The sequence below is a fragment of the Hemicordylus capensis genome, chromosome 1 (genome assembly GCF_027244095.1).
Source record: "Hemicordylus capensis ecotype Gifberg chromosome 1, rHemCap1.1.pri, whole genome shotgun sequence".
In the NCBI taxonomy this organism is placed as follows: Eukaryota; Metazoa; Chordata; class Lepidosauria; order Squamata; family Cordylidae; genus Hemicordylus; species Hemicordylus capensis.
In genome coordinates, this window is record NC_069657.1 from 176,959,357 (window position 1) to 176,982,498 (window position 23,142).

At 47.5% G+C, this 23,142-nt stretch overlaps 1 protein-coding gene and 1 long non-coding RNA gene across 11 annotated transcripts in view; one reads left to right on the forward strand and one right to left on the reverse strand.

Moving 5' to 3' along the window:
• Positions 1 to 17,789, reverse strand: part of ZEB2 (zinc finger E-box binding homeobox 2) — a 194,346-nt gene extending 176,557 nt beyond the window's left edge. For 5 of the 8 annotated variants that reach the window (XR_008308569.1, XR_008308572.1, XR_008308573.1 and 2 more), the window contains exons 1-2: positions 17,648 to 17,789; positions 14,889 to 15,026 (exon numbers count right to left, since the gene is read on the reverse strand). Coding sequence is in view for 4 of the 8 variants with exons in the window: in XM_053255901.1 (XP_053111876.1) it covers positions 14,889 to 14,961 (73 nt within the window). In the remaining 4 variants the exon portion in view is untranslated. Of the gene's footprint in view, positions 1 to 242; positions 342 to 14,888; positions 15,027 to 17,647 lie in introns of those variants that run through there. The other 3 variants (XM_053255908.1, XM_053255919.1, XM_053255926.1) reach the window with 3 other exon arrangements.
• The window catches only part of LOC128327300 (uncharacterized), a 152,823-nt gene continuing 147,366 nt past the window's right edge, over positions 17,686 to 23,142 (forward strand). For all 3 annotated transcript variants that reach the window (XR_008308576.1, XR_008308575.1, XR_008308574.1), the window contains exons 1-3: positions 17,686 to 17,819; positions 17,924 to 17,997; positions 18,926 to 18,995. This is a non-coding gene — a long non-coding RNA (uncharacterized LOC128327300). The remainder of the gene's footprint in view (positions 17,820 to 17,923; positions 17,998 to 18,925; positions 18,996 to 23,142) is intronic.

Genomic DNA, 23,142 nt, shown 5'->3' on the forward strand with positions numbered 1-23,142 from the left:
CATCTGGGAGTGGGAAACTCACACATGCTACCATCATTTTATTTCGCATCCCTTAATCCGGATTAGTAACTTTGGCCGATACTCTCACTCAGGAAGGCAGGTTAGATTTACCACCAGATAACAGAAAACTCCTCTCTACTGCTCTTCAATCACCGCCTTACTACGTCCAAAGTTAGCATGCCAAAACCGATTTGGCCCCACTGATGTTAATAAACCGGGGACTAGAATTGAAGCATCCTTACTTGGAAGTAAGTCTAACTGAAGTGAATGAGTTTTCCTTGGAAACAAATGTACAGAGTTAGGATGAGATGCCATTCCTCATAGTCTGCGACTTCATGGGACTGTGGCGGGTACAAAAGAAGAAATAAAGCCAGTTAAGAACCACGAGAGCTTGAGTATTACATCTTTGTACAGAGTCAAGGAGGGAAGAGTTACTCTAATCCTCAAGGAGGCTAGGGACACTTGAACCTGCAAATGAGAGTGACACTAAGAACCTAAACCCATCTGCTTTATTCCAGTAACAGAACTTCCAATAACAGAACACACTTCCAGGTGTGGTAGTGTTGTATTCGATGTTGTAATATTTTATGTTGTGGTGTTGACTTTGAGAAGTTTGTCCCAGTGGAAATCCTGTCGAGAGTGTGGTGGGTGAAGTCAGAAATAATAAAGGGAGGGAAAGGAGGAGAAAAATGGAGTTGCTTCTGAATATAGCCTTCCTTAAAACAGCGTAAAGATTTCTTCGTATTTATAAGGGAAAGAGTTATAAAAGGTAGCAATCGAAACCGTATGAGGTAATCTGTACTGAAATCAAAGGGTGGGACTTCCACAGAAAGTGGGTTAGGATTGGGCTGCGCAAGTGCTTGGCATCAGCTGCCAGAGGCTTAATCAGAGTTAAACCACATCCCAAGCGAAAGGCTGGAGGCCCAGCTCTGGATCTCATTACAATTATTATTTGGTGGAGTCATCTGAAGTGATTGGAATACTTGAAGTGGTTGAAATGGACTCACTTGTTGAAGGAGGAGGAGGAGGAGGAAGAAGAAGAAAAGTGATGGGGGCAGAGATTGAAGAACCGTTCTGATCGGAGATATTCTAGTATCTTAATCAACAAGCTTTGATATTGATTCTTTCTATTACCTCCGACACTGCTAGGATAGACATTCTCATATATAGAGGGGGTGGTGGTGGTGGACACAGACGTTAGTTGGAGAACAAGAATAGATACTACCAAAATCACAACCACTTTTCTATCCTGCGTTAATTATGCTACAGTAACAGCCACCCCTAGTTTCCTACTGCCGGTCACTAACGCGGATTAGAATGCTCACGTCCCCCACCATCTGCACGCATTACCAGGGCTTGGAAAATGCAGCCTGCTTCACCGCCCTGCTTGTGAATGTGGCAGAGCAGAGTTAAAGGACAACAATTAATCGGCGTTCAGTGAATTTGACTGTTTAAAGGATCGAGAAAGGAGCAGGATTGCCGCGGTGAAGTCTGACTGTCCCAGCCACCGCACTCCTCCCGAACTCATTTTGTCTCCTGCCTGATGTGGCGATAATCTATTCCAGGCTACGTCTCTTATCTCCTCCCCCTCCCTCCAGTGCCCCAATAACAAAGAGTAAAAGAACTTCCAATTCTGTTTTAATTAATTGCTTGCTCGCAACCATACACACCCCATCAGCTCTGGTTCGTTAGTGAAGCTGGAAACTGGAAAGAGTCGAACTAGTCTAACACCCACTGAATAAGAATGTTAAGTGTGCGTTGGTGGGTTTTTGTTGTTGTTTGCTTTTGGAGTTTTTTTAAAAGCTCAGACACACTACTTGTAGACACACTCAGACACACTACAAGGGATCTAATGACTGAATGTCTAACAAGACCAAAGGTAGGAAATACTAGGGGAAACCTAGGTGCCAAATATGCTCCCTTTTCAAAGATGCCTATTTATATACATTTCCTAAACGTTAAAGAGAAATGGTTCCGTCTTATCTGTGGACATCTTTCCCAGTTCCTGATATACTTTTTACTTCGGATCTGCTAGGCTCCCCTTCCCTAAAGCAGTACAGCGCGCGCGCAATTCTGATCGGATTCGGAGTCACACCGGATCCGCTCATCGTTCCCAGACAGGTGACAGCAACAGCATCCCTGGCAGGCTGGCTTTCTGTCTTTAAAGCTACAACTTCCTCACTGCCAGGCGAGCTCTAAGGCCCCTCCCCCCTCCCGTATGTAAACACTCCTCAGTCCCCCTGGATAATTTACATTCCTGGAACCCGCACGGATTAGATGTAAAGATAGTGGCTGATCTGAAAGGCTTGCTCCTGTTTAGACAGAGAAAGCTTTTCGAACTCGGTCCTCCAGCAAGCATCCACCTCTGTCCGTTTGCAGTCGAGGGCAGTGCATCGCTAGGATGGACCTTTGTTAGCACCAGCGATGACACAGCAGCTCTGCCACGTTGTGCGGGCCGGGGTGCGTGTATGTTCCCTATTCGAGTCTGGACAAACGTGCAGAGTTTACAGCTAGGCTGAACTGGGGGAGGGTAGAGATGGGCTGGGTGGGGAGTGGGGTACTGAAACAAAAACTGCAATCCCGCCACCGTTTGGCCCCAGCCACACTCCCCTGCTTCCCTACTCCGGTTTCTAGCGCGAGATCGCGCGCTTGCTGAGCTTCTTGGATTCGAACGGCGCTGCCTTGTTATGATTGCTACTGCAAAGGACGGTGCCAACCTCAATTAGATCACAAATGGGATCAGTTTAATTCAGCTCCCAAACTGTGACCCTGACCGAGGTTTTGAAAGTACTGAAAAACGCAATCTGGGCGTGTTGGGGGATGGGGGGGGCGGAGACACACAAAAACCAAACACAAAATAGCCCTTGCCTTTGATAGGTTCTCCCCCCTCCCCGCGACCCAGCTCCGTCCCGCTCTACACTCCTTCGCCTTCCAAAGGAATACTGCATGCTTGGCCATTCATATAAAATAACATAAAACATAATTATGGGATGATTTGGCAGCTGACATTCCTGCCAAGCTGCGCTCCACGCCAGATCCTAGGACGCTCCTGCTGCAGCTACTGCTCTGGGATTAGAGGGCGGGCAGGCAAGGAAGGCACCCTTTCGACAGAGAGTTGGATTGTGCCTGTGTGTGTCAACGGCATTCAAGAGCCAGGCTTGCAGGGATAGTCACGGGTGCGCCGCACTTTCCCTACCCCCGCCCCCCCGCCCCATCCCGGTTCAAAACTGCTGCATCAACCTAGGAGAGCAAGGATGATCGGCAGCCGAGCAAAAAGCACCAGGAGGCTGTGACAAAAGGAGCTTGCCAGCTTGACACACGGGTAACAACATAGCAAACACCTTTAATTCTGTCATGTCTCATACCCTTTACTTTCTCACACTTCCTTGGCTGCTCTAACGTTGACACCTAAAGGTTTTTTCTTCCCTTCTTTCAAAAATAAAAATAATTTTTTTTAAAAAAAAAGAGCCTCGAGAAGGTGATTTTAGTTAAACTAAAACAAGAGGGAGGAATGAAAGAACAGAGAAAACACCTGTGCAGCTCCAGGCCCTGGTGGTTCTTCCTCCGAAGTGTCTTTGGATGGGAAAGCAGTGGGACTCTCAAGTGTGCCTAAAAGCAGGTCTGCCTCCCACACATTCGGGGAGATCAACACCATTTCGGGGTGAAACTGAGAAGCTGATAAGTTTGGCGCGCTGTCTTCTTCCCAAGGCTGTAGTAGCCCTTCAACTAGCCCAAAAGTTCACTTGAAATTCCTGGTACTTTAAGTGGGGGACACTTCCCTGCGGTGGGCTGGAACGCAAGAGACACACTTTTGGTGCTCTTCGAAGATGGAGACCGCAAAACTGGAGTTGGTGGCCACCTTAGCCTCAACCTTTTTTTTTTTTTTTTTAGTTTGTCTTTCAAGTCAAAGGACAACTCGTGATTGTATTAGGTCTACTTCCAAAATGGAGCCATGTTGATCTGCAAACAACTTAAACTCCTTGGGGAGTAAGCCCCATTGGACTCAGTTGGACTTACTTCTCAGCAGACATGCACAGGATTGCACTTTAAGGCTGGAAGCCTATTTGTGCACATGCTTGGAAGTAAGCCCCACGGCACATAGACGAACTCATTTCCCAGTCAGGGAATAGAGTCAGGCTGCACTCTTTATTGGGAGTAATAAAGAGTACGGGCTGCATGGCTGCTTGGGTCGGTGAGTTTGCCCTAATGTTTTGGGTTAGCCCTTTAATTCCAAATCTAAGTGGAGCCTCGGACTAACACCTCCTTATGTGCAATATTATGATAGATAAATAGTATTCTGGAAAATAAGCCAGGCCATGCTCTCTCTCTCTCTCTCTCTCTCCCGCACATACACATCCTCCCTCCCCCCCCCCATATATTATGAACAATTGTAACTGGGGACCTCTCCCAAAAGTCTTGGGAATCTGTGCTCTTATTTGAAGACTCCAAGTCGGCTGTACACAAAGAGTTAAAGACTCCGCTTCTGGGTAGGTTAATATCACAGCTGCTTGGTAAAGCATTATCCCAGCACCTCACTTAACAAAAGCCTCCCTTTTGCAAACAGACCCCTACTTTCCCCCCCAAGTGTCCAAGGTGTTTACTGAAGTAAATCTGCCTAAATCCTCCACTGCTTGGGTCATGGGGGTGGGGTGGGGGAATGAGGGGGAAACGGGTCTGGGGTGGAAGGTGTAGAGATAATCTCTTTTTGTAAATTCTGTAAATCTTCTGGGAGAAAAAAAATCAGGAATCTGTGTCACATGCCTCTCTTCAACTGGTAACATCTCGGAGTAGTGGTATACACTCCTTTTGGGGGGAAATCTTTCACAGCAGCTCCAGGAAAAACCAAGCCATCTTTAGTTACACATTGTTCCAACATCTCTTTCCCCCCCCCCCGTTCCTTTAGCACGTTTAATCTACTTGCTGATGAGATTTCGGGGGGTGGGGGTGAGGGAACCGTTACTATCTTGGCGGGGGAAAAAACCCCGCTAAAAAGAAAACAGGTTTCTGAAAAACGACAGTTTGGTAGCCAAGAGATAGTGTGGTTGAAAAGTTGTCACTTAAGATGTCTATACCAGCCTGGTTATTCCAAGATTAGCAACTGCATAGTCTCTTCTACTCTCTCTCTCTCCCCCTTCCACATACTTTAAAAAAAAAAAAAAAAACTTGCTGCAAACCGAGGCAAAGAACACAGGCAAAATGTGACAGCTCTGCCTGAAAGGGCTTAAATACTTCTCAGTAAGCAGGATCTAGTTATAAATAAACTCTCTCGTGTGGTGGGGGGAGAGAATAGAAACTAAGAAAATCATCAATTGAGAATGATGGTGATGATGGGTTTAAAAGCTGACATCTTTAGCGAAAGACACAAATCTTACAAAGCAAAAACTGAAGGATGTGTGTCTGTGATATAGGACCACCACCACCCCAGTAACAGCAAAAGGAAGAGCTCAGTCTCAGTAACTTAGGATAAAGTTTGTGCGTGTGCGTGCGTGTGTTTTCTGTTGCAAAGATGGGATTTGTAAAATGGTAAAAGATCAAGGGAAAGCTTGCTCGTGTTTTCATCTCCCCAGCCATGCTTCAGTTGGGTCTATTTCACCACTGCCTCGGCTCTACTCACTATTTGTGTTTGAAAAAGACTCCCCACCACTTCAAAATAGAACACAAAAGCAGATCGTTATGGTCCAAACATTATACTTCCTCAACCATGTTCTCTAGGTCCGAGAGACTAGTTGTACTGAACCCATCTGTGAATGGAGGTGATGAATCGATTCAGCGAAGAATCACATTTGTAAAAATGGAATATTTAATCAGATTTGGGAAAGTGGGGTTTCAGTGAGGAAGCGTTCAGTAGCAGTACTGTGTGTGTCCATTCACCTGATTCGAACCCTAGTCTACAAACCTAGAAGAATTAGCACAGAAATAGTTCACTCGAGTTTGTCTTTTCAATAGGGCTACTGAGGATAATAGGCCAAAGGATTTCCTTGAAAGTAAAATACATAAATAAGATATATTCCAATTGGAATATACCTTATTTAACAACGATGCAATGTTGCCTAGAAGTCCACAATATAGAGAAAGGTCGCATCGATTATAACTGCTTATTCGGTCCTTGACTGCATCTGCTTATAACTACTAGGAAGTTAATACCCCATCCTAAACACTTTTACCTGGAAGTTAACCCCAGTACTCCCAATGCAACTTACTTCCAGGTAAATATACTTAGAGGTGCAACTTTATGCACATGTTCTTATGGATAAATATTGAACTCAGTGGAACTTATTTCTGAGTAATCCATGCTAGGATTTGAACTAGTCCTTAATTGTTTCGATTTGCTATAAATTCCTTTAGGTCGTTGGGTGTAAATCGAAATCCTAAATTTGTGTGAAAATACATCCAGAAATGTATTTACTTAAAAGTAAGTGCATTGAAATTTTGTTGACTTTTGTTCCAAGAAAGTGTGGTTAGATGACAGGCCATAAATATCTCGGAATCTGAGAGAGATACTTGGAGTTATGACTCTGAAATGATGTGTTTGAGGATCTGGGAGCCACAAGGACCAGATTCTGTGGTGAGGAAGAGGAGGAGGAGGAGGAGGAGGAGGAGGAGGGTTCCCTTAACTTCCTTGATCACCACATCCCATTGATTTCAGCAGTCCTCTTCTCCCAGGCTGCAATGTCAAGCACTTTGGAGTAAACCCCGCTGGAACGTATCACACACACCCATCCCGCAAAGGGGGTCCCTTTGCTTGTAAACATGCCTAGGAGCTGACTATATTAACTTCTTAGGATCTCAGTTTAAGGTCTCCGGTCCTTAGCTCAAGGGCTTGAGGCAGGTGAAATCATGGGCATCTGGAGGGGAGATCAGGGGAGAGTTGAGTTGAGGGTGGGGCTGGCAGTTTCCTCCCAGAGTCACACCTGGATGTAGGAAGGGGAAGAAGAAGCCAACCCCTACGGGATGTTTTGATTCCCCCGGGATGCTGGAGTCAACTTTGACAACGCACGCCTCCGCGCCCCCCCCCCCGCCGAGCGCTTGAATGGGCTTGAGAGAGCTGGAGAGGAGCCAGGCTAGTCCCATCCGCGGCCAAGCCTTGGCGACCTGCGCCCACCTGGCCCTGGCTCCGGCAGCCTCGTCCACAGAGAGAAGCATTTGATCCCTCCCTGACACTTTCTACCTCAAGTGTTAGCGCGAGTGGCCATGAATAGTACCCGCATGCCATCTTGTAACACTATCTGCCTGTCAGAAGAGCGACGGCTGGGCATCTATATAAGGCTTGTAACCAGGGGAAGCCCAACAAACAGCGACAAACACCTAAGCTATTTGACTCTGCCTCCACCCTTCGGCTCCCCCACCCCCCGGCTGCTGCTGCTGCTTCTTCTTCTTCTTCGCCGTCGTCGTCTTCTTCTTCTTTCTTCCTTTCTTTCTTTCCTTCCTCCCCCTTCTCTCTCCTCTCTCGCTCTCTCTTTTCTCTCTTTTCATCTTGGCTTTCTGTTGCAGAATGCAAATCTAGCCTGCCGGCGGGTGAATGGACTGAATTGTGATTAAGAAGAAGAAGAGCTCCTTTCTTTGTTCTCCCCTCAGGGGATGTTTACTGGGAGAGACACAGCGGATCAGATATGAAAGGCATTCAGGTCAGCATTGATGTGAGCGAAAGTGAAATCATACCTAAGGCATTCAAAAGACCGCCGTGTCAGGGGTTCAGCTAACGGTGCATCTACTCTGGGTGTCTTCCCTGGTAGGCATACGAAAATAAAATAAAATAAAATAAAATAAAATAAAATAAAATAAAATAAAGCTGCCCACAAACGGGCATGGCATTTGTTTTTGATTTTGTTGTTAAATTTACATTTCTTTAACGAAGTTTTTTGTTTTGTTTAAAAAAAACTCACTTTTTAAAAAATCAGAAACTTCAGAGGAAATAAATCACCTTGTTTTTCAGTGATGGATTAACACGGATTTTTTTTTTTACATTTTAAAATGGGGAGGGGAATCACGTCCCCCCCCCCGCTCTTCAGAGTGTAATGTGAAACCTCTCTTTCCTTGGTGTCTCCATATGGGCTCTATAGGGGTACATTAGACATCTAATTGATATGACTGAAGAAGATGGGATTGTTCCTGAGTGGTGGAAGGAAACAAGGCTAATCCAGTCTTGCCTCCATCGGAAGCAACCTCAGGGAGAGAACATGACATGGTGTGGGGGGCGGGGGGATGGCACAGTTCAACACACCTTAGCAAAAGGGGGAAAAAGTTCTATTTCAAATTGCCATTCCTATTCCTCAGATCAATCACCCTGGAAGATCAGGCACTAGAACTAAGTACCTAACAATGCAAACTATAAATCAAATTAAAGCCTAAACGTATTCACGGATTTTCATGTGCAATATTCAGTGGGGAAATATTTGGGTCTTCTGTAAAGTTTATATTGCTGCTTAAATACAGAGAGGCCAACCCTTCATCCGGCCCAGTGCTTAGCTGCACTGTTGGTCTAAATATGTATATATAGTTCACACAAACACACACTTTCCCCCCGATTTTTTTTAAAAACCCAATCCTAAACATGCTTTCTCTGAAGCAACCCCCTCTGAGTTTAAAGGGACTTTCTTCCTGGGGAGTGTGCTTAAGTTGCTATCCCTGAATACATCAGACATCAAACGCAATTTAAAAAGAAAAAATCCTGGAAAGGAAAAGCACACACACGCACACACATACTGATAAGCAATAAGCATGGATCTGATGATGATTCTGTTCCGGTCCTCTCCCCGTCAGAAATGTTGGTTTACTTTAAATATCGAGCGGGTTTCTTCTCCCCCCCCCCCCTTCTCTTCTTCCCATCTGCTTTTCTGGTAACGTTTTCATGGTGCACATTTTCAACTAGTGTTTCTGCCTCAGAGACTCTCTCTCTCTCTCACTCTCTCTGACTCTCTCTCTCTCTCCCTCCCTCCCTCCCTCCCTCCTTCCTCTAAAAAGACAACTAAAGAGCAATCAAAAAGGTGTCTGACTTCGCCATTCAGACAATTGTACCCTTGTGAGAATGCTTGAATGAATGGTACAGTGGACACCCCAGCACTATTGACGTTATAAACATGTAAATGAAACACATTAGGGCAGACAATCAATTGTCTGTGAGCACTGCAAACCTGCACTCCCCTCTCGGGGTGACAGGCACAAAATAGTGTCTACCTTGGGAAGCCCATCGACTTGGGGGGGGGTGTGGAAGCAGGACAAAGGCTTCCCTTTCAGAGAAGAGAAAATGCACCTTAAAAGCACTGGGATAATGCAGATTGCCCAGATGCTTCTGAGGCCAAACATGCCTAACGCCTTTCAAAGAAGCAGCACCCTTCTTCCCACTTTTAAAGGAGAGAGCGAGAAGGGAGGGAGAGAGGGAGACTTTTCCATCCCATAGGGATTTCCCCCCTCAAAATACACTGCTTGGTACTCTAACTCCGCTGCCATTTTCCCGTCCCTATGTGCTTTTACAACTCATTCATGTATTATTCTTTCTTAAAAATACATGCACGCCCTGCCCTGCACTTCCTCGATTCTTCCTCAGTTTATAATCTCCAAAGAACATCAGGGGAGAAATGTTTCTGCCTCCAACTCTGCGTCAACGCAGCCAGTTTCAGATGGGACTGATCTACCAAAAAGGGATAGTGAAGCAATTCTCCCGCGCGCCCACACCCCATCCTTCACTTCCCGCCCGCCAACAACCTAAAAGTTCACAAGGCACATCCACCTTGCTAGAGAAAGCAGCCTCTGGGTGTTCTCCCTTGGCTCGTGCGAAGGATGGGCCCGCACTCGCAAGGCACGCTGCCCACCTTGGCCTCTCTGCTCTGCAGCACGTGTGTGTCTGAATGCTTGTGTGCACACACGAAGATGAGGCTTCTGTGGCAGAGAAACCTTTTCCCTTGAAGCAACTCAACTTCCAGAAGTGAATCACTTTGGTACCCTTAGAAAGATGCCTCTTTCCCTAACCCCAGAAGCATCCTCTCGCCGGCTGTACCTGAAGCCTGCCAAAAGGCAACTCGTCTTACTTCAGCAGCTTGCTTCTACCCTCCCTTCGCCAGATGCTCTCAGATCGGTTGTCCACACACACGCGCGCGCGCGCCATCCAACCCAGTGTCTAGCTGGCCCGCGCCTCTCACACACACCTAAGATGCTCTCACGATAATCGGACCTGAATATCCCCCCCCCCCCGCCCACACCGCCTCTTTCCGGCATGGGACATTGTCGCTCCGAGTTTCTAACTTGGGTTGGCCGGTGTCTGTTCTTTGGCTGACAACAGGCCCTGAGATCAGTGGGGATGCCTGAAGGTTTTTTGGCCTGTCCTTTGGAGAACCGGAGATGCTGCCTTTTTACCCGTCTCCTTCAAAAGTAGGGCCGAGTGAGATGGGCGCTGAAACTTTTTGTAGGGACCAGCGGGGAGGGGCGGCGCGGGGAGGGAGGAGATCAAACCGCCGAGCCAACTTTTGTCACACTACTGTCCCTTGATCTGAAAAGCAGCCTGCAGCTGCTGCCTATCCGAATCTCCACCCGCGTGATGTTGCTTCTAACTCATCATCGCTCAGGAAGATGCGGGACAAAAAAGGAGAGAGAAAGAAAGGGGTGGGGGTGGGAGGGAAGGCCTTGTCGGCATCTCTTCCTCCCTCCCTCCCTCTCTTTCTGCCCACCCCCCGCCCATCTGCCGTGCAGCAACAGCAGCATCTCTTCCGTCTTCCACTGAGTCCGCTTCCTACTGCACACGGGGCCCACACAGCATCAGCATCCACAACCCACCGCAACAGCAGCAGCAGCAGCGGCGATGGCTGGACTTGGGGGAAGTTTCCAGCTTGCCTGAGAGTGGTGGTGGATCTCCCAGGGGCAGCCAGCGTGGGGAAGGGGGCGGGGAGGGCGGGAGAGAAAGCAAATAGGAGGCAGCTTGGGGGTTTGCCTCCTGCTTCTAGGGAAAGTGTTTCGATTCAAAGTGAGTCAGGCGACTAGGCATCATCTGACTGAACTTTCCTGAAAACCGACAGACATTCCTGGGCTGCTGCGAGATCCTCTCAGCTCCTGCAAGCCTCAGCCCTTCTGGAGAGACCACATGCGGCGGCCTCTCCTGTCCTCATTTCTCCCCACGCGCGCACAGCATCCCTGGCTTCTCCAGGAGGATCACACTCCCCGCAACAGCACCTCCCATCCGCCTCCTTTGCTCGTACAACTGGCTGGCCTTTCAGAGAGATCCAGAATCTGAACCAGCATCTTAGCTTCCACCTGAGAATGCACAGACACAAACAGACATACAGACACGCACCCATTCAGTGCTCCCCGGACCGACGGCGCTTGGCTTTTCCTGCTGCCACTTCCAGGGTCTACTCTTGGTTTTAAAAGCCAACAAGCAAACCGATTTAAATCCACCTTCCACTATGACCAATTTTTGCAGCTTTTTTTTAAAAAAGCCTCAAATATTTTGATTCTCGTGCCTTCTCGACGATTTCTATTAGCACCGTTCTGTGTAACGTTATCAGGAAAAGCACAGCCTCAGAAAAGTGACATCTTTTCCAGGAATCCAAAAGAGGGAGGAAAAAAAAAATTCCACTCCGTTCAGATAAATCCCCAGCAATTCCCAAAGGGACCAAATACGTGTCTGTCGAGTATGAGAGAGAGAGAGAGAGAGAGAGAGAGAGAGAGGAAGTGTGGAAGGAGAGAAATTAAAAGAAAGCACACCCAATATGTATATACCTGCTTCTTCAATATTCGAGTATTTCTCACTTGAGAAATGAATATCTGAAATATACATCAACTGGGCGGGGATGGAGGGGGGCGAGTTTGCAAGGTCCCCTTAGCTTTGATTGCCACCAGACACAAGATATGGAACTTCTTATTAGCAAATGGTTCGACCTGAGCAGAAGTTTGGAGGGTTCCAGAAGGCAAGTTCCCTTCCTCCACTGGCCCATGACCACTTGGCTCTCAAAGGCTTTCAGGGTCTCTAACTAACACCCACCAGAGAGCAGAATGAAGATTAGGCAGGGTCCTTATGCCTCTGCTCTAATTATATCGTTTCCTGTATGTATCGCACGCATTTATCTCTTCCCCACGCATGCCACCTCTCTCTCTTTCTCTTTCGTAGTACCAACTGTGAGAAGGAAACATGGACCGTACAGATATTGACCACACCACAGTGGACAAGCCTCGAAGAAGATAAGCTAACAGTCGTGCTGTACAAACACAGACACACAACCTCCAAGAAAGAGACATCAGGTGGGTTGAGCCGCAATTCGACTTTCCATTCCTGCAACAGTCCACTTCTGAAGTAGAATAACGCCTAATAAAGTCCATTCTCCCCCGCTCTCAGTAAAAGTGTGTGTCTGTACACACACACACGATTTAACCTAAGGGAGGGGTAAGAGAGGAAAGTCTAATTGACACAAAGTCTAATTGACACACCTACACACTTGATCAGCAACGCGTTTTACCTACTTGTAAAGGATGGAATGGGGGCAGAAGGAGAGCCCCACAACAGACATTGATATTAAGCAAATCAATAACCAACATTTTACAATAACGACAACAACAACAACAACAACAAAAGGAACGGAGGAAATACTGTCGAGGAGAGGGAAGCATTAGGTGTAATGTTAACGTCTATCAAATTACCCAGCGAGCAGGAGGGGGCCAGGGAGCCTGTCTCCTTGGCTAGGACCACTTTAAAGAATGACAGACACAAGACGAAAGGAAAAGTGGGGGCGACTCTGAAGAAGAGAGAGTCCTTGCAGAGCGACCTGGAATATATTCTCAGGAGTTGGGTTTTTGCTCTTCAAGGAAGCGAGGAGATCAAAGGCAACACCAAGGTGGCGGTGTGTGTGTGGAGGGGAGCCAGAGGGAGAAACTTAACCAAGAGTTTCTGCCTAAAAGTCCTCTATCGCTGCCCCATTTGGTTCGACACCTCCACAACAAGGAAGAAAAAGACACACACACGCTGGAGAGCGAGTGAGAGAGAGCATTTGTTTGTAATCAACGTTTCTCTTGGAGTTTTCTTTTCTCTCTAGGACCCCCCCTCCCGCCCCCGCAGCAAAAATCCCAAGTAAGCAAATCGCTCCAGGTTTACACAATCGTCTTCACTCCGTGTGACCTCCTCCCACCCCGCCCCACACACGACTCTCTAGAGGAAAGTTGTTCCAAGTGGGGCCAAGGAAATCCATTCAGAGACAGGGTTGGATTGGAGTGTATCTATGAAGCGGCACGCGGGGTGGGGGTGGCGGGGGGGGGAAGGCTGGCACTTGTGACCCAAAGAAGAAAGGAAGGAACGAGGCTCGAGAGCCCCACCGCAGAAGCAGAGCTGCCAAAATCCGACTCAGAGCACGTCTGAGTGAACTCCCCCCCCCCCCCGCCGTTGCCGCCCCACCCCCCAAAGCCTGTCGAGATCAGAGGAGAGGGCAACCCTGGACAAATCAGACACCACCAGTCTGATATTCACAGCTCTCTCATGACTGCTGCTGCTTGCTGCTGCTACGACGGAGGGAATTTCCTTGGTGAATCTATTGCACCCAGCACGCAGCAGCAGCAGCAGCAGCACTCCCAAGAAACTCTTCCGCCAGTTCAGAGCAAGATTTCTCACGCTGCCCCCTCTCCGGCTCTTGCTTTTCTCAGGGTCTGGCTTAGCGGTTTTCCTCGATTTTTTTTTTTTTAATGGAGCTGTTAAAAAAAAAAAATCCCTCTCCACCCCCTCCTTTCTCTCTCTCTCTCTCTCTCTCTCTTTCTTTCTGACACAAGGAGGATCCAAGCCTGGGGTTGAGAACATGGCAACGTGAAAACTACCGGACGGTTTCAAAAGTGCTCTTTTGGTGGTTGTGCCCCCCGCTCCCCCCCCCGCCCCTTTCCTTCCCCGCGCCTTGCTTGCTTTTCCTGGGTCTTGTGAGAGAGAGAGAGAGAGAGAGAGAGAGACGCAGGGAGAAAGGCCAGCTTGGCTCGTCTGAGGGCTGATTGTGGCAGGGAAGGCAACGATCAAAGGGAAACAAGAAAGAGACAACGGCGGGGCAGTGTGTGTGTGTTGTGGGGCGCGGAGGGGGGAGCTTGCGGGGGGAAGCGAGAGGGAAGGAAGCTAACGGGTCTTCCTGGGGGGATCTCGCCGGCACAGTAGCCGCGGCGCTGGGACCGTTAGCTGACTGACTCTCCCTAGGCTGCAGGCAAGAAACTTTCAGCCCTTCTCCTCCACAGCCCTGAAGCGAGGAAGTGGGGGGGGATCTTCTCCCCCCCTTGTTAACCCTCTTCCTCTCTCAGCGCCTGGAGTCCCCCCTCCCCCTCCCCCGCCCTTCCCTAAAGGAATCTGCCCCCCAACTCCTCTAAGGGAGCCCAGAGACCAGGCTGGGGTTGCTTTTCTCTCTCTTTTCCCCACTTTGATCGGACTTCTCCAAAGAGAAAGGCGGCGGGGATGCGGGGGGTGGGTGGGGGGGGAGAAACCGAACCGAACGCTAAAGAGCGCTCATATGGCGGCGGCGGCGGCGGGGGGGAGAGGAATAGAAACGCCCTGGGATCCCCCACAGCTTCTCTGACACTCACTTTCTCCTGGACTCCCTTGAACTCTCTCTCTCTCTCCCCCAGAAATACACAAGAGACAGAGACAGATCTCCCTTTCTCTCCCTTTTCTCCGCCACAAGACTAAGCGATCGCCAGGCTCCAACCCAAGGCTTTGCTGCTGACTGTGCGGCTTTCTCTCTCGCACCCCCCCCCCCGCCCACGCCACTTCGCTTCCCTTTCTTTCCCCCTTCCTTGTCTTCTCTTCACCCCCCTCTCTTTCTCTCGAAGTAAAGTCGCCAGGACCAAAAGTAAAAAAAAAAAAAAAGTTTGATGGAGGGCTTCCCCCCTCTTCCCCCCCACCCCTCCGCCGCCTCCTTCCTTCCTTCTTTCCTTTCTCTCCTTACCGTTTTTCCTTCTTGGATTGGCTTGTTTTCGCCTCTTACACCTGGGGCCATCCGCCATGATCTGCTGCTTCATTGATAAGAGTGGATCAGATGGCAGTTCGCATGGACTCGACTCCCTGATTCAGCAGCACGCAGACTCTATGGAACAACCAAACAGAGGAACCGGGTGGGCATTGCTAGATCCCGTTCAAATGCAGGGCGCCAAAGGGAGCCCACAGAGGAGCGTTTCCCCCACAAAGGAGACCCCAGCAGCCACAGACGCGCACGCTGCACAGACAACCTCGAGCAAACGGTCTCCCTTCCTTCCTTTCAAGCCACTGGCCAGGGTTGTGTGCTTTTTTCCCTCCTCTTTTCTTTTCTTCCCCTCCCTTCTTCTCATGAGTGTGTGTTGTTTTCCTTTTTAACAAAATGCCTTTTATTATTCCCCCCCCCGCCCCACTAGTAAAGGAGATCAGAGACACACAAGCACACACAAGCATTACATCTTCAGAATGACTCACGACCCTAAGAGGGAATGCACTTGAATTTTTTTTTGGGGGGGGGATAGCGGGGTTATTTTGTTAATTTATTTATTTTTAACACAGTAGGGCTGTTTGACTCAAATGCTGGGCGGATTGGTTCCTCCGAAAAGTACCGAGGACCTTAAGACACTGTATCTAATTTGCATAAACAATGACACCTTAAATTTTTTTTGAAAGTACATGGCGACAAACTGATAAGAGCAACAGAAGAAGAGGGTTCATAGCTGCCTTGATCCTGCCCCCCCCCATCAGCTCTTTTCTCACACTTTTAAAGTCACGTTGCCAACAACCAGTGTAAAGTCTTGTCCACCCACACCCCTGGGTCATTTCAGCCGTCCTTCCCCAGAAAGACATGTGTGTGTGTGGCGGGGCGGGGGGGGGTTGATTGAGGGGAGAAAGAGAGAGAGAGAGAGAGAGAGAAATTTCACACTAGTGAGATTTTCTGACTAGGTGATCTCATTTTTGTTTCCTTTAAAATTTTATTAAGACTTGTAAACTGGTGCACCTCTCGCGGACCCTGCCGCAAGCTGGATTCGAGGTCGAGCCTGTCAAAAGCGGGGAGAGGAGGAGGAAACCCCTCGCTCTAGCGGCTCTAAGGGGATGCTGTAGCTTTAAAAAAAGAGCACACACGCACACACACGCACACCCCGCGATGCTCCGACTTGAGGATTAGTTTAAACAGGGGAGCCAGGCTGGGTGGGGTGGGGGGGCTATAAAAGATGTAACAGATGCAAACGGTAAAACAAGGACGATTAACCCTTGCTCTCCTGAACCAAATTGATCCTAACCTCGCCTTTTGTCTCCTCTTTTAGTTACAGGCTAGACTCTGCAACTTAGACACTTACTTGCAGCAGGCTCGCCTTTTTGGCAGGCTGTAGAGGCTGCCATCCTCGGCACACTTACTGGGGAGTAAGTCCCGTAGAACTCCCTGCAACTTTCTTCCGAGTAAACATGCCTAGGCTCGGGCTGCCCTAAACACAACTGGAGGGGACTGCCGAGCTTTGATGCTCTCCTCTCTCCCTCGCTAGTTGTTTTCCTATGAACTTGACGTGGGGTGCTGGAAGGCTGGGTTTCTCATAGGAACTGGGTTTGGAGGTTAGCTAAAAATACACTGATTTGCAGGTAAGGCTCTAAGATGGCACAGACGAGGTCAGTCTTGCAGTCGCCTGTCTATGAACCCATCGTGATCCACTGAAGTCTGTGTGTGTGTAAAGGGCGAAGAGAGGCATTCAGTTCCCTGCTTCCCAGAGACTCCAAATTCTAGAGTTTATAATCAGCTGCTCAATTTTAATAAGCCAAGAGCTAGCAGAAGGCAAGCAAATTGTTTAACCACTATCTGGCCCTGGAAAGCTTGCTTGGATAAGTGGTGGAATCATGGACGAAGGTACCAATGGCGAAGAATCATCGTCAATGATTTGCAAGAGCTACCTAATCTTTAATATGTTGTAGTAGTAGTAGTAGTAATAATAATAGTTGCCAATCATTTAGAAAGCTGGGGTCTCTTTCTTGAAAGTTTCTGTCTCTTCTATCCTAACTGAATTCTTATTTTGCAAAAGACTCTTAAATAAGTTCCAGTCACTACTTTCACTTCTTGTTGAGAATCCCAGAAGCTGTGGTGTTACTTCACCCTGCCTCAGAAAAATAAAAGCAAGAAATGAAACTGCCTAAGCAAACAGAATAGCAAACTTTCTGCTCTGGAGGAGAATCCCTCCGGCTCATAATAATACATATTTGGGGGATTCGGATTTTTTCATTAAAAAACCCCCACAACCTCCCCAGTTAAAATCTTATCCAACTGTGCCTGGGTAGTTCTTATTCACAGCTTGAAAATCATTAACAGGTACGTGCAAACTTCAAGATGTGTAAACGTGAATCCGAAGAGCAGCGAGCGGAATCAGAAAGAGACCGAGTAATGGAAATTAGAACTTTTTCCCCCCTCCTGGTGGGAAGTGCAAAAAATAAAAGTTCTACCCGGTTAGGCAGGTATAAGGATGGGGGGGGGGAGCCCCAGGTGAGAACTGTGTGGAAGGAGAATCAACTCTGTTTTTGGAAAGTGATCCCGAAGTGAATGTCATTTCAGTTCAAAAAGGAGATCTCTCCCCACACCACGACTTCCTTCCAGCTAGAGTCGAGGAAAATAGACCCCCGGCTAGCAATTGCTGAGAGACAGAGAGAGACAGAAGGCGGAACAATACTGAGCAAAAGAGAAAAGAGGGGAAAATATCCCCGAGAACGTACCTGCGAAGTCTTGTTTGTAGTTTTGGCCAGCAATGGAGAGAAGAAGAAGCATGAAAAAGCCGCGGAGTGGAGGAAGAAAAAAGGTGCAGGAAGATGCAGCTGGTGGAGGGGGAAAAATGCTCAAAAGCCTCGCAAAGAGTTGTCGGAAGGGACCGTTATTCCTGCTGGGCAGGTTAGGACTGATCTCTTTCTGCCACTCCAGGAAACACAAACCTGGGGACGGACTGACGTGTTACGCCTCTTCTAATGACATTTTTTTCTTTTTCTTTTCTGTAGGAGAGAGAGGAGAGAGGACCCTGAAACACACGCCACCTATCTTTGTGGGGAGGGATAATTGAAGAGCACCAAACGTGAGCATCATGTGGAAACGTGATCGCCAAGTTTCTCTCTGGGAAAGGAAGGATCTGGGATAGATTATACCTTGAAGTCTCCGCAAACGCTTTAGTGGAAGAAATGAAATTCCACCTCCCTCCCTCCCCTCCCTCCCCCCTGTGTTTCCCTCCCTCTTTCCACCCTCCCTCCTTCCCTGGCCTGCCTCCCTCCTTCCCTCCCTCCCCAACCATCAAGTCTTTGGCATCATTATCCTCTTCACTAAATCCTACTGGATGCAAGGCGGAAAGCGGTGAACACCATTCACAGAACTGGCGAACTCAAAGGAGCTGAAAGTTGCAAGGAGCCTCTCTGGGCTCTGCAGTTCACGTCTCCCTGGCCTTGGAGAGGATCGCGCCTTGGTGGGGCCAGATCCTACTTACACGCGCGGAGACTGGATCTGCAACACCGAGAGGCAGGCAGACAGATTTCTTCGCCTTCCCATGCCTTGATAAGATTCCCTACCCCTCTCCCCACTTTTAGATGTTAGGAAACTGTTTCATAAAATTTGGGGACAGAAACGAAGGCGCTTGAATTCTCCCTGATGATAACAAGTGTGAAATGGATTTCTGGGGTGTGCGTGTGTGTATATATGTATATATATACATATATGTATACACACATATATATATGTATACATGTATATATATGTGTGTGTGTGTGTGTTGCACACACACATACATACACACGTGTGTATTATACACACGTATGGTTGGTGTTTATGCCTGTGATTCTGAACACGTTTAATTGAATCCTACAGCCAATAGAACTTATTTATAAGTGAATATATCTCTGGGTCTTAAAAACTCTTTTCTGTTACTAGAGTGGGAGGGAGTTTGGAATTCGTCTTGGTATGTATGCAAAATGGAGAGTGGGGGTTAAATAATCTCTCTCGCTCCTTCTTGGCAGGAGATGGGCAGACAGACAGAGAAGACAAAGATTTATAAAGATGGGAAAACAGAAGTCATGCCTATGTAATGTATGTACATATATTTTACAAATACAGGTAGACTTGTACTGCCTGACCTGTTTACTCAGAAGTAAGGGTAAATGAGACTTACTCCCTAGCAAATATTCTTAGGATTGCAGCTGTCACAGATACATACAGATAAGACAGAAGATGGGCAGACAAATAGATACATGAGACATACAATATACATATTTTATGTATATTATGTATATTAAAATATACGTATCTATCTATATCGTGTATAATTCTGTGTAGGATATCATATATAGGGTATCATATATATAGATATCGTAGATATCACAAATATAGATATCCTATACATATACATGTGAAAGTTTGAGACAGACAACCCTTGACAGCTGGAAAGGTGAGTGAGTAGCTGTGCATTTAATGGAGAGGGGAAGAACTCTTTGCGGGGACTTTGGAAAAGATTAAAATCAAAATTAAGCCCTTAGACTCCACCTTTGCTCTGTTGGGATTGGTTATGCAAATCGGGCAGGGATTTCCTGGCGAATACAGCTTTCTACTGAATGGTTAATTAAATCATCACTCAAAAAGGTTTCCAATGTGACGCGCTTGTCCTAATCCAATCAGGTTCCGTAGGTCCAAAAGAAGAAAGATATTCTTCCCACATCTGGAAGTCAGCAATTTCGCAAGTCCGGCACATTATGAACCAATTCCGAGGCCACATCCCCAGAAGGACCCCTTCTTCTTCTTCTTCTTCTTCTTCTTCTTCTTCTTCTTCTTCTTCTTCTTCTTCTTCTTCTTCTTCTTCTTCTTCTTCCAAGAACAACTTAAAGTGTGTGCTTAAGCAATGCTCTTCTCTTTGCTTAATCAAAACGCCACTTTGCAGGGGGCATCGTTGCGGGTGGGGAGAAAGACCTCTGACTCTAGCTGAAGTCCTGAAATGCACTGGGAGAGGTTGGAGGTGCTCGGCTGGGGATAGAAGGGGTGTGTGTATGCGTGTGGGGGGTGGGGAGGCTTTTCTCAAGGCTTGCTTGGGTGCTCTCTCAGCTCTCTACCCCAAGTGAGATCTCTTTGGCCAGAGAGCTGAGCCCTGAGACCAGTGCTTCGGAAAGAAACCAACACAACCCCCTCCCCGCCCCCGCCCTCAGTTCCAGTCCTTGGGTTTGGCATGATCCAGGCTGAAGGTAAACAGGAGCTGCCCAAGGGGTCTTGTATGGCTGGGCTCCGGGGGCAACATCTCCCTCGCGTTGACACAGTTAAATCTATTAGAGCGCTTGTTTCCCCCGCCTTCCCACCGAAGGAAACTGAAACAAATGCTACGCTGATCCGACACTCTACTTTTACTTACATTAAGCTAAGATAAACTGCTTTTGAACTGTGCATTGAATGTGCGCCTTGAGCAAGGCGTTGGGATACTCACTCGAGTCACTAGCTATCGCCCTCAAAAGAGAGCTCCTGAGCTGAGGGGTGGGCGAGGATGTGTGGGGGATTGGATGAGGGGGGGGAAGCAGAGACCCTCTACCTTGGTGGCAGCAAAAAAGAAAAAGAAAGAAAGAAAGAAAGAAAGAAAGAAAGAAAGAAAGAAAGAAAGAAAGAAAGAAAGAAAGTCTCTCTCACACACACAATCACCCAACCGCTCTTTCTAAGCTTTGGGTGATTCATTTCCAAAACTGCAAATTGACTGTTCAAAGCTACACGAGGGATTTAGGAAGAAGGGGTGTGTGTGTGTGTGTGTGTGTGAGAAACTGCTCTCAGTCTTGTGATCCACAGAATCTAGAAAGGGCAGAGATCTTCCTGGATTTCTGTGTACATTTGTGCTCCGCAGCCCGGAGAGATTTCTTGTTGCGGGTTTGAAGGATCTGTTCAGACGTTTGATTGATTCCCTTTGGGGAAAAGGATTATGTATTTTGGTGCCCAGCCAAATCAAACCCTCGCTTCAGCTTTTTCTTTGCAGTGGGTTTCATGAAAACATCCCCAAACCCACGCTCCGGATTTAACTGGACCCAGTTGCCCAGCTCCATTCGGATCAAGGGGAGTTGTGCCATTGCCTTCAAGGCAATGTGGAGGGTTTCCCCAGGTCAAGAAAGGAGCATTCCGAGCCCCGCGAAGCCCACAAGAAACTCATTAAACGTTTTTTCTCTTCCTGCCACGGTTAAAGAAGCGCTGCCCCTTAAGACTTGCCAATTATGCATTCATTTCAGAACATCTCGGGTTTTTTGTTTTCAAAATCCGACCCACTGATGACAGCAAGAGATGAGGCTTAGTAATTAGGCAAAGTGGGAGAAGAGCCTCTTCAAGCTTTCATTCCTGATCTCCGGAGTGGGCTAGAATAAAAGTTTTTTTTTGAGGGGGGAGTGTTAAGCCGTTTATTGAATGACCTAATGATCCCCATCCCAGTGAGGGAAGGTGCCATTCGTTTAGGCAGACGCCTGTGGATTTCCAGAGAGATGGACAAGAGAGTGATAAGATCGTAATGAAATACAGTACGCAAGTGAAGTGGAAATCCCATGCAATCAGATCCCAAGAGCTATTCATCTGAATAAGATCTTTCCCAATCTAGTCTAGACTACAAACCTGTGAACCCATTTTTAAAGAGTTAAGGTAATTAATAATAATAATAATAATAATAATAATAATAATAATAATAAATATTGCCTATTTCAGATCCCTCTTTTCACCTCACCCCGGTTCTCTCTCTCTCTCTCTCTCTGAGAGAGAGAACCGGGGTGAGGTTCTTTATATATATAAATATATATAATATTCTACATATTCAGACTATTATTCACTGGACTAGGAGGGAGATCAAAAATAAAAGAGCAATAAAGATATGAAAAATAAAAGCACAACGCAACCTTTAAATTTGTTTTAAAATAAATGGAACTCCACGAGCAATCATTTTTGAGGACAGAAATCTAACCAGACCGTGGGAAGGTCCTCGCGGATTTGGAGAGAAGTCTTTCAATTGCCAAATAATTCCTAGACAGAGTTATGAAGTTCTCCCCGCAGCTACTCCCCATCCTTCAGTTTCTACAAACTCTTGAAATACCCACGGACAGATGCATCTCGCAGGCGGGGGCGAGGATGGGGGGGGGACTGGTGGTGGGGTGTGTGTGGGGGGGTGGCAAGCTCCAGCCTTCTCGCAAGATCGGTAAGTATCTCACGAGCTCTTATTAGCGTTGCTGATTTTTTAAGGTTCCTAAGTTTACAGGATTTTTTTAGAGGAGGGGCCGGGATTTTTTGAATTTTATTATTATTATTTTTGGTAACGAAATATTGAAAGACCAAGACACCCCTGTGACAGAAAGACGGGAAGGAACTTTAAGCTGAAAGGTGCTATCCGAAGTTGCCTTCTTCAATCAGGAATCAAAGTGGTCTTTTATTGGGGATAAGCAAGATTTTGACATCAGTGCCGGAAAAGACATGGCCCGCTAATCAATCCCTTTCTTCACCCCTCCCATACAAATTAAGCTTTCCCCTTTCTTTTCTTCTTCTTCTTCTTTTTTAAAGACTGCAACCCTCCCTACACTTAACCGGGAGCAAGCTTTGATGAAAGCAGTGGCCCTTGCTTTCGAGTAAACAAGGCGAGCGCCAGAGAGCCGAAGGCTACATACAGTGTAAGCGTAGGCACGTTTACTCAGAAGTAAGTCCCACCGATGTCAACCTGACTTACTCTCCCGTGAGCTGCTTGCAATGCAAAGTAGTTAATAAAAAAAACCCATGTTCGGGGTGTTCAAACACATACACACACACTTAGCAAATCTGATTTTTTTTGGGGGGGGAGCACACCCTCCAGAGTTCAGATCTTGGGATGAGCAGTACTGTAAAATGTCAGAGGTGTGTAGTGCTCGCGTGCGTGTGCGTGTGCCTGCGCGCGCGCGCCTCCCCACCGGCCGCTCCAACTTTTCCTGCGTAAAAATGGAAAAGGAGAAAACTTCGGGACAAGCCAGATGCTGCTGCCGCTGCCGTGTATTGATGCAAAGCGTGTTTGATTGATGCCACGAAGGCAACCAGCGCTGCCGGGGCTGCTGCCGCCGCCTCCCCTTCAATGATTTCCCCTTTGTTCAATTGCCTCTATTAAACACGTGAGGGGCCATGTGAAGAGAGACACTCCGCCACCCTTTGCCTGGCCTGTCCACTGCTGCGCCAGCTTCCCTATCGCCGGGATCTACTTGGCAACCACGTGACGTCG